The 11,137-nt window shown below is 40.5% G+C and overlaps 1 protein-coding gene across 3 annotated transcripts; it reads right to left on the bottom strand.

Annotated features, from left to right (window-relative positions):
* Positions 1-4,638: 4,638 nt before the first annotated feature.
* LOC122071372 (peptidyl-prolyl cis-trans isomerase NIMA-interacting 4-like) lies at positions 4,639-9,223 on the bottom strand. Of its 3 annotated transcripts, none has more exons than XM_042635708.1 (5): positions 9,067-9,223; positions 7,557-7,713; positions 6,208-6,317; positions 5,558-5,700; positions 4,639-4,981 (listed from the first exon to the last, which is right to left on the bottom strand). In XM_042635708.1, exons 2-5 carry the CDS (start codon positions 7,699-7,701, stop codon positions 4,939-4,941), a joined length of 441 nt encoding a protein of 146 aa, XP_042491642.1. In that variant the 5' UTR covers positions 7,702-7,713; positions 9,067-9,223; the 3' UTR covers positions 4,639-4,938. The 3 variants fall into 3 exon arrangements, with proteins under 3 accessions (XP_042491642.1, XP_042491643.1, XP_042491644.1); XM_042635709.1 differs by having other exon boundaries at positions 7,557-7,721; positions 9,067-9,215; XM_042635710.1 differs by having other exon boundaries at positions 7,557-7,704; positions 9,067-9,211.
* Between the last annotated feature and the right edge of the window lie 1,914 nt (positions 9,224-11,137).

Raw genomic sequence — 11,137 nt, 5'->3', positions numbered from 1 at the left:
CGATCAAGATAAATGGGTCGTGCCTGAAATTGACAGCCCTAAATCTATGTAAGCAGTGCACTTGATGAGTTTCTTCCCGTTCAACACAACAGTCTCTAAAGTTCGAAGGCATGGTGTGAGGCTGAGGACTTGTGCAGGTCTGTTTTTCACATTTTGCCTCTGGAAAGAGTGATTAAAAAATAGGACAAAACTGAAAAAAAAAAAAAAAAAAAAAAGAGGCGAAATAATTGGTTTATTTGGTTGAGGACTTGAAAGGACTAAGGGTTAGGACGTTGGGCTTTGGAGCAAGGTTTGAGAACTCAATATTGGGAATGAGATCAATCAAGGTCGATTTATTCTAATACCTATTCAGATCGCCTTGAATCAGACAAAAATACCTTTAATTTTACATCAATACAACATTGATCAACAATTGAGATCAATCAAGGCCGATACAGATCCGATCTAGACAATTCCGACTGATCCAATCCGATTCTTCAAACCATGCTTCCGAGTGTGCAACTTAAGAATGATTCTTTGCATGCCTTAGGAGGCTAGAACTAGGAGTAAGCACTATGGCTACAAGGCTCTGCAGTTCTACTCTTGACCTTATCGTTGGGCCAAAACTCTCAAGAGTACTCAACCAAACCACTTACAAAGTTCAAAACCCATAATACCATTCTTTCTCGTGATTGCAATGTGTTTTTATAAAATGACCGGAATGCTAGCGTAGTATCTAGGAATTAGGAATGCTAGCACTTGTCGACCGTTAGATGAAACATAAGCAATCTCATCCGTTAATACTCATTGTGTAACATAACCTTCCCCATTGGCACTCTACAATCTCTCTTCTTCTGCTTCTCTGCATCTGTCTCCTTCTCTGGCTCCCACTCTATCCCACCCTTTCTTGTCTTCTTTGCAGAGTCACTGCAACCCACCTCCGCATCTCGTTCTCCCTCTCCTGCTCCCACCCCTGATCCATCATTCACCCCAACCCTCTCCCCTCCCAATTCACCGAGCAGCAGACCAGTGATGGGCGACTAGTGACCGGCGACCAGAGAGACCTGTTAGCAGTGAGCTAAATCTCTATAAAGTTTAACCTAGCTCCACTTTACCCCAGAGCTACCTCCCTTTCTCTTGTTTCGAATTTCAAACCAGAACAATGGCGGGCAAAGGTGAAGGTCTGACGATTGGTATCAATCTAGGAACTACGTATTCTTGTGTTGGAGTATGGCAACACGATTGTGGTGGAATCATAGCTAATGATCAAGGTAACAGGACTACTCCTTCGTACATTGCCTTCACCGATTCAGAGCGTTTGATTGGAGATGTGGTGAAGAACCAAGTGGCGTTGAATCCAATCAACACCGTTTTTTGTTAGTTTCCTGCTATTTTCTTTCTTACCTGATGCGGCAAAAATTGACGTGATGATCTTCCCTGCAGTTCCTGGTGCTCCAGCTGACTTGCACAGAAGAGATGATAGGGGAGAGCCGGGCTGACCCGACAGGGGACTCTCCGATGCCTAGGTCAGATCTTTCCACAACAGATGCTCAAGAGAGCTTTTCCAGTAAAAGGAGTGAGTGATTGATCCCCCATAATGGAGGCTTACGTTGGTATTTATAGGCTGCTAATGGAGAGAGAAGGAGGGGCATTTGTGGAGAGTCCAGTTTAGGCGTAAAGTCCTTGAGGGGAGTGGCTCTGTGATTCTGGGAATATTCCTGGTTCTAAGGCATGTTCTGGGAATATTTCCCTTTGATCTCAGAGGTGTAAGTTGTGAGAGGGGTGGATGCCTCTGATGACATGTAGTGGATAGAGTCCTGCCCCCGTGATCAAGGATCACATCCCTTGAATGTAAGAGTAGATGTGTGCACGTTTCTGGGTGCCTTACTTAACTGTGCCGAGCCGAGGTGAAAGGTTGGTTGAGCCAAGGTGACTGATAGCATGGCCTGGTGGAGGGCCGAGGTGACAGCACGGCCTGATGGAGGGCCGAGGTGGCAGCACGGCCTGATGGAGGGCTGAGGTGGTAGCACGGCCTGATGAGATGCCAAGGTGGCAGCATGGCTTGATGAGATTCCGAGGTGAAAACATGGCTTGATGAAGGGCCGAAGTGGCAGCACGGCCTGATGGAGGGTCGAGGTGGTAGCATGGCCTGATGGAGGGCTGAAGTGGCAGCATGGCCTGATGGAGGGCTGAAGTGGCAGCATGGCCTGATGGAGGGTTGAGGTGGTAGCACGGTTTGATGGAATGCCGAGGGGGCGGCACAGCCTGATGTAGGGCTGAGGTGGTAGCACGGCCTGATGGAGGGCCGATGTGGCAGCACTGCCTGATGGAGGGCCGAGGTGCCAACACGGCCTGATGGAGGACCGATGTGGTAACACGGCCTGATGGAGGGCCGAGGGGGTAGCACCTTTTGATGGAGGGCCGAGGTGGCAGCAAGGCCTGATGGAGGGCCGAGGTGGTAGCACGGCCTGATGGAGGGTCGAGGTGGCAGCACGACCTGATGGAGGGCCGAGGTGACAGCACAGCCTGATGGAGGGCCGAGGTGGTAGCACGGCCTGATGAAGGGCCGAGGTGATAGTATGGCCTGATGAGATGCCGAGGTAGTGGGTCAGTCTTCTGTTCAGGTTTGCATACACCCTTCAGCCGTGCTGAGGAAGGGGACATATTTTGTTTCATCATTACCTAATCCAGATCTGTTTTTTTCCCCTTCTTCTTGAGATTTGAACATTTGTATCATAATGGAACCTGAATTTGCTTAAGATTTGGTGTTTTGATGTAGATATATGTGTACTTTGTTGAAAAATTATTTCTTTGTTATATGATCTACTGCAGATATTGCTTGTTTCCTCATATGCTTTTGTTCTTCAATTGGTTTTCTTCTTTCACTTATTTTCTTTGGTTTAGCGATGCCTTTGTTCAAAGTGACATGAAACTATGGCCTTTCAAGGTTACTACTGGCCCCGGTGACAAGCCCATGATCGGGTTGGAATACAAGGGAGAGGAAAAGCAGTTCGTTGCCGAGGAAATTTTCTCCATGGTCCTTATAAAGATGTGTGAAATTGCTGAGGCCTATCTTGGTTCCAGGGTGAAGAACGCCCAGAAAATTTCCTCCATTTTCTTTTCCTTGTTCTTACTTGAATCTGTGATGAAACTGATAAAGTTAAATGTTTTGGCATTTCTTTCAATCGTGGTGAGAGAGAGAGAGAGAGAGAGGGCCATTGAAAAAGCAAACAAGAGGTGTGATACTCGAACAATACCGGCACAACACAGTTGCAAGGGCGGGGAGAGAGCAAGAGAGGGAGAGAAAAGGTGTAGCAGCGGTGGAGTCAGGATTTGTTATCTCCATCCAACGGTTACATTTAGGATGAACAAATCCTACGGCTAATATCCCACTAGCATTCCTAATTCCTAGGTACTACGCTAGCATACCTATCCCTCTCCCTTATTTTATATATATTTTACTTTAATTTCTTTCTTATGAAATGGTCTTGGGACCTCTCCTCATATGTTGGGTTTGGATTCCTTCATCAGAAAACCATTTATAAACCTAAAATGCCTACCTATTCTGATTCTCTGATTAATAGCTATTTGTTAGGAAAAGAAGAGAGTGCCAAGAACGAAGTACTAGAGGTTTCTAAAGAATAAACCATGGGCCTCTCTCTATTGTAGCAAACCTATCAGCTTCCTCTTTAAATCTGAAACCAAGCAACCATTATCAATCATAGTGATTTGAACATCAGTACAATAAGGCCACAAATGATCCAAAGTCATCTTAATCACAGAGAAGGGAGCGCTTTTGCCAATAACATAACAAATGGAAGTAGAGCTCCAAAGCTCGGCACCGGCAGCCATCACTCTCTCCGAACAGAAGGCAACCAGAGCACCATTAATCCAATCCAAGTTAACACAACTTGAGTTTGAAACCTTCCTGAGAAGAGGAAGGGGGAGAGGTTCTATCAGCAGTCCTAGAGGAAGAGGGGTCCCTCAAGACAAGAGGGTGAAGGGGGTGGATGCCTGGACACAACAGCAAGTGAAGGGAAGCAGTCAGAAGGAGGGATAGCAGTGGCAGTCTCAAAGGCTGAAGGAGGGGTGAGAGGGTCAGAGACAAACAAGAAGTTACATCATGGGAGCTAGGAGACATGACAGTATGGCACAGCTCTTAGATGTCATTGTTTCAAAACTCGGAATCAGCATTCAAATCACTCAGGGAGGATTCCCGATTCGAATCGGTTAAAATCAATTAGAACCAAACACTAATCGTTGTGAATCAGCGAATGCTGAATCCGATTCACTGATTTTAAAACCCTGTAGGATACGACAGCGGAAAAGAATCTGAAACTCCAACCTAAGATTATTCAAGTTTAACAACTGCTTAGCACAGTTGGTAAGGTATGGTGTGCACCCATGCTCACCAGGAGGTCTCAATTTCGAGCCTCTTAGCTGTTACCTACTTCCCTCCCTATCTACCTACCAAAAAAAAAAAAGATTATTCAAGTTCATGGTACCTACCAAAAAAAAAAAAAGATTATTCAAGTTCATGGTAGTAGCTGGCATATGGTTTGAAACTGATGAACTCATATACAGTCCTTTTCGCCCATAAAGGAAAATGACTTGCAAGGGCTTTTGAATAGGCTGCCTGATGATCAAGTGTTTGCAATCTAGTGAAACATTGACCTCCATTCATTAAAAAGTATAAAAGGGCCTGTTGATATGCCCCCGTTCTAATTATCCTCAAATAGTTGCAGACAACTTAGGTGGTTCATTCCAAAGGAATAGAGAAATGCCAAACAATAGAACAAGGTGCGTCCCTGGACCAACTGGGCAAGCCTCCTTTTCTGTTACAGCCTGAACTTCAGGTAACATATCTCCAAAAGATAGGACATACACTATATTGGTTCATTTCATTTCACTGCAGACACCATTGTTGATAATACTTCATTGGAACTGTAATGGATTCCATCAGTTCTTCCTTCCTTCGCATAGGATAATGTGGTACCCGTGCCTGCATAATTTTCCACACAAAATGAATGTAAGCAAATCTGGGCTATCAACCTCTTTAATGAGGAAAATTATTACTATAAAAAAATATATATTGTCATAAAGAAACTACACGAAAAGACATGTTTGCATGGTCAAAATGATATGGAAACTGTATTATTGGACAGGTTTTGTACATATCAAATATACACAGGAATATCTATTAATCACGAATAGTGTGTTTAAATTATTCCTAGGAAACAAGCATGTGCCTAACCAAGTAGAAGGCAAAGATAAAATGTCCCCACATTCAAGCTGTTCGCTAAATATTTGGTGCACAGATTCTTGACAAGGTTGGCATCAATACTTTTTTGGAAGTTTTATTAGCATTCTAGAAGATATTAATCATTTTCAGGAACCAACATTTATTAACCATTTGCATAAAGATAAGAAACATATGGATCTCAGATGTATCCAAGGAACCCAATCATACAAATTTATGGTCATAAATGTAGACAGAATCAATGATCAGGAAATAACAAATTTGTGGTCATAAATGTATTGTAGACAGGATCAATAATAAGGAAATGCAAATCCGTACGTTGATTTAAATGGTGCACTCGTAGCTCCAACCAGTGTGCTGAAAGCAACATCTTGGAATGGACCTGCCATCTTTCCTCGAGGAAACCATCCAAGGTCACCACCCTTCTTCCCCGATGGGCACTCTGAATATTCAGCAGCTAACTGGAAAACACAAAGCAGGTGGAAATGTAAAGAGGGAAGCATAAAAGAAATCCCTTTCGAAGGCATATGTTGTGGGGGCAAAAATCACAGTTTTCTATGTCAGCTTATACATTCTGGAGACATTAAGCTTCAGATAATATATCTCAATGTTATGGAAAGCTCGAGGTCGAGTGATATTAAATTGCACCCGGCAAAGTTGGCCAGATATTAAGCTGGATATATAGGAGTTCAAAACTATAAAGCAGCATTCTGATGCCCAAGTTTCAATTACTCATATCAAGATTTTTCCAAAATTAATGGTGCCATTAGTAAATCCATAAACACAAACATTGAAGTTTTAAGCAATGATTTCTTCCATGACCGACAAAAGATGCCATAATTTCCTTGACAGTGCCATAAACGGAATGATATTAAACTCATTAAAGAAATTTCAGATTTGGAATCTTCTTTTTAACCTACAGGCTACAGGACCTGAAAAAGTAGAGGATTGTTTAATAAGAAGCTAACCTTTGCAAACTCAGCAGGTGGGACCTTGTCTCCATTATCCAGCCAACCATCTTGTAGCTTCTTGTATGCTTCATTGATCTTCCCTTGCTTCTCGCATAAAATATGCCTTGCTAAAGAGAAAAAAATTTGACAAAAAAGGAAAATTTTGAGTTCATATTGCAGCAAAATCTTTTTACCTGATCTATCTATTGGCTTTCATTCCTTAACAGTAAAATCTGATTTCTATTTTATTTCTATACGTTGCAGGGTTTGATTCCAATCTGCTCATAATAAATTAAAAGATGCACCTGGATAGAATATAAGCACAAGCTAAGGCAAGCAAGCTCTTCCAATAATTAATTAAATGTTAAAAATTAAGCAGAAACTATTCCTCTAACAATGCATCCCTGCTGTGCCAATTAGTTCCAGGAATTGAGAGAGAGACATGTTATAACAATACAATACATTCAATACATTGGCGCATTCATATCCACAACTAACGACACATATTGAAAAAATACTACTCACTAGTCACTCAAGGAACTGTTTAGAAATGTGGGACAAGGTCAAAAGGTGAACAGACCAAATCTATCTTCAACTGTCTCTCTAGAATGACAATAGAGTGCCTGTTTTCTGGTGCTGAAGCAATAAATGAGAGCAAAAGCGGGGTGAAGAAAACTTAGTGCCACATGCCCCCGAAGAGTAGACAGGAAGCAAAACTTGAATTGACCCTGCTAGTTTTAGTCAAACAGCTCTTGTTAAGTTAACTTGGACTCCAAGAAGTTTATAGAATTAATAATCATGTCTACAAGTCATATATAATATGAATCCTACAAGTAGAGTGAAGGTCCCAGAACTTAGCCGAAATAATGTTCCAAAGGGTATACATAAAACCCTTCAGGCTTGATAAAAAACATACAGGGTGCTTTCGGTTTAATTTTTATCCTTCATTCATGCTTCAATAAATAGAAGAGGAGCAAGGGTTGCAATATGGGACCAATTTATGCTATCAACCATGCAAAGCAGAGCATTTTCGTTACTATCCTCCATTCCATAAATGAATTTCTAAGTAAACAGGAAAGGGAGCTGCAAAGGTGCATTCAGCATATTATGGGGCAGTCATTCAAACAAAATATCAGAATTGGAAGACGATGGTGATTCAGTAATAAGATTATAATCAAATACGCTACTCAATAAGTTCCTTATATATTTTCTAGTCATTATAAATCTCAACTAACAGCCAATAAGCTACACATAAGAGGAGAAAATTGGCATCCATATAATCCAGAGGCAACCAAACTGCCACAAAATAATATGTGCAAAAAAGAGAGGTGCATGGAAACCTAGCTCATTTTAGTGTAAGGAAAGACCTTTGACATATGTGCAGGTGCCAAGCCCATCTGCAGCCTTCCCACCTTTCCCCTTGCCCTTTGAAGAGTTCTCATCACCTCCGCCCCCTGTCTGCTTTCCCTTACCCTTACCTCCAGAGTCTTTTGCCTTTGCGTCCTTCCCCATCACCTTACAATACTGATTTACTACATTATAAAAATCTAACCACCAACTTCAAAACAGAAAACATGGAAAAGGCCAAGTGCACCCAACATTTGGAAACTGAGTGCTATTGAATAAATTATTGAGCATAAATGGCCTTGGGGGGGGGGGGGGGGAGCATATAATATAATGACAAGCATGCATGAAATATCCAGACACACCAACCATTGCAATAAACCATACACTATAGCTGTGTTTGGTTGCTATTTTGGAATAAATAATTTCGTTTTCATCTCCGATGTCATACATGGAGATGCTTGAAAATGGACGCAATTTTTGGAATCATATCACTTGGTTAATAAAAAGCAGCAATTGGATAATTTTAGATTATTAAAAAAGAAAAAGGGGTAAACTATCTCTATTATGTAGTTATATTTTGGTGATGAATTGGGCTGGTGTCCACCTTTTTGTGAACACTAAATGCACCAGATGCCATGGGAAACCAAAATGAAAAATTTTCTTTTCACTGTTTCAGGAAACAAACAGGAACCATAGAAACGGTAACAAGATGTAAAGACAATAGTTGGTCGATCCTCCCCAGCACATCAGCGAACAGAAGTTCATATAAAAAGGGAAGGATCACCAGGTCTATATAAAATTTTGATCACAGTAAGCGGCAGACATAATCAAGTATCCGATGATTAGTCAGTTAGATGGTAACAAACACGTGCAGCGTATGCAATTCTCTCCTTAGAATCAAATCCATAGCAAGCTATATATGAGATCATACATTTTTGAGTGAAATGACAGCAAAGCTCAAGTAGAATTGGCCAGATATTATGATTATTGGCCAGAGGCACCCAACACAATGAAGAGAGCTTACAGAAATTAAATTTCAAGCACCAGGGCAAGAAAATTCAAATTTAAAGCAGAAAATTCAATCTAAAATCGTGAAATCAAACATGCCCACTTGTTCAATTGAAGCAATCGTGATTACTTGAAGAAAAACCCATTAAAAAAACCCTTAAAAATTTCTCAGTTAATCCGCGAAACCAAGCAAGGACAAAGTGCGGATTATGCAATTCTCAAGCTAAAATCGTGAAAGTCTTATTTGTATAAATAACGAAATTCTCAAATGAAAAACTACGAACAAAGCATTCCAAATTACCCCCATCAAGAACACAACAAATTTGAGCAGACCCAGAAACCAAAAGCGAATCTGGAAGTCTTTCATCATAAACAAATCAAGCAGTAAAGAACCAACAAAAATTAAGGATCAGAGAACGTAACCAGGCAATCACAGGCGGAGAATATTCCCCAAGAGAGAGAGAGAGAGAGAGAGAGAATCCGCAAGAGCATTCACAATATCCAACTTGATTACAAACTCACCTTAGGATTGGATTAACGGACGTGAAATAGCAGAAATCTCCAACACGAATGGGTAAGCCGATGAAGCAGCAGCCCAACAGCCTGTGTCACTATCACTTCGAAGTTCGAAGGCAAGACGGTCGTATTCTTCAGTCCGCAGTTAGGTGGCCATAAAAAGAGGCGATGAGAAATTAGTGCTTCGACGAAAAAGAAATGTGCCTGGTCGCGTGGCTCCTGGTACCATGCTGGTGCAGGGACCACATGACGAGACAGCAATCTCTTGTACAATAAAATGACGAAAAAGAAACGTGCCCCAATGTCCAAACACTTAGGCTCCGTTTGGTATCGTTTCTGTTCCAGAAACTCCGTTTCGTGTCAGAAACGGAAATTTCAGTTTCCGTGTCAAAATGCCGTTTTTAAACGATTTAAGGCTGTTTGGTGAATCTGTTTCTAGAACAGTTTCAGAACCAAGAAACGACATTTCTGCCGTTTGGTAATACTTGTTTCAGAAACGGTTTTTTTTTTCTTTTCTTTTAAGTCAATAATTACAAAAATAACATTAAAATACTATAAGCATATAAATTTTTTTTGGACAATAAAATATTACACACCAACGAAAAAAAACATGGTTTCCAAAAGATGAATAAAATACAGTATTAACAATGCCTTGTGCAAGTTAACTATTACATAATTCTCCAAATTTTCACTTTTTTTCCAAGTCTAAAGACTTGAATGCATGGAGGATGTCTTTCATCTTATTTGTTTGGTCCTCTAATCCTTTAAGTGTCCCTTCCAGATATCCTTTCATGTACTCGTTCGAAACGGAAAGTGGTCTGGATGATGTTGATGTTGAGCTTGAGTTTTCTGAACATAATGTATGTTGTATGGTAGAGATATGTGTTTCATCTTTCAACCATACAAACATACCACATCCACGGTTATCAACCTATATCAAATAATAGATGTGATTAGGGTCGTTGAAATTTAACATCGAATTAAACAAAAATCATAAATTATCTATAGGTATAGGTCAATCGTAGAAATAAATTACCCCAGTTGAACTTGGGCAACATAGAAAATACTGTCCCTTGTTTGGACCTTTCGTCGCAGTTCGTACTTTGCATTGACCTTTACCACATCTACATAGATGTAGTTGGTCCACCCACATGAAAAAATTACATGAATCTTCACACTTGAAAAATTCACTTCCAATATTTTTACCCGACTTGGTTGTATATTTATCACAACTCTTCCTACAAATTTCACAAGTTGCTATCATGAGTGGGGGCATAGAAGAAGTCATCTGTAACAAAAATTTATTTATCAAAAAAGTTAATATAGCATCCAAATATATGACATTCATAATAATATATCAACTTGTACCACATATATAAATGTACCATAAAACAAGTACTACGTGGGTTGAAACATCAATTTAGGTTTTTAGTTTTGGCAAAATAGTTATCGGTTTTAGTTTTCAACTAGTTCTGGCATCCTTTGTTGTCTAGCCATTGCATTTGTAATTCTTAGCCTAGTGGCATTCATCTCTTTTGCCCGATTTCGTTGACTTGATTGTATTGTAGAATGATCAACGAAATCTTCATGTGGCGGATTCAAGTCATCTTCTGCAACTTTTAAATCATCGCTCATCTCCACGAATTCTGCGTCAGCAATATGCTCTTCTCGAATATAGTTGTGTAGCCCACAACATGCCAGTACGATTGATGCCTGAGTTTCCACTGGGAACTGATGCATTAGCCTTAAAATTTTAAATTTGTTCTTCAATACCCCAAATGTGCGTTCAATGACATTCCGAAGTGATGAATGCCTATAATTGAATAACTCTTTCGTTGTTCTTGGGGATCTTCTACGCCCTTTATAGTCCGGTAGATGGTATCTCTCACCCCTAAATGGTGTCAAAAATCCAGATTGGCTAGCATACCCAGAGTCGACAACATAATACTTTCCTATAGACAAAAAATAATGTATATTATTACATATACACTCAAATGAAAATCTAATATAATAGTATAAAGTTAATACCTGGAGGTGGATGTGGAAAACCCAATCGAGGATCACTTCTTGCCTGTTC

This window comes from Macadamia integrifolia, unplaced genomic scaffold (genome assembly GCF_013358625.1).
Source record: "Macadamia integrifolia cultivar HAES 741 unplaced genomic scaffold, SCU_Mint_v3 scaffold_216A, whole genome shotgun sequence".
NCBI lineage: Eukaryota > Viridiplantae > Streptophyta > Magnoliopsida > Proteales > Proteaceae > Macadamia > Macadamia integrifolia.
Note: the sequence above shows the minus strand (reverse complement) of the source record. Positions and strands in the feature narration are given on the sequence as shown.

Coding starts and splice junctions, on each gene's coding strand:
- LOC122071372 (XM_042635708.1), bottom strand. CDS start 7,701: ATGGGGAAGGACGCAAAGGCAAAAGACTCTGGAGGTAAGGGTAAGGGA. Junction 6,318..7,556: donor CACCTGCACATATGTCAAAG/GTCTTTCCTTAC, acceptor TTTTCTCTTTAG/CAAGGCATATTTTATGCGAG. Junction 5,701..6,207: donor CACCTGCTGAGTTTGCAAAG/GTTAGCTTCTTA, acceptor TGTGTTTTCCAG/TTAGCTGCTGAATATTCAGA.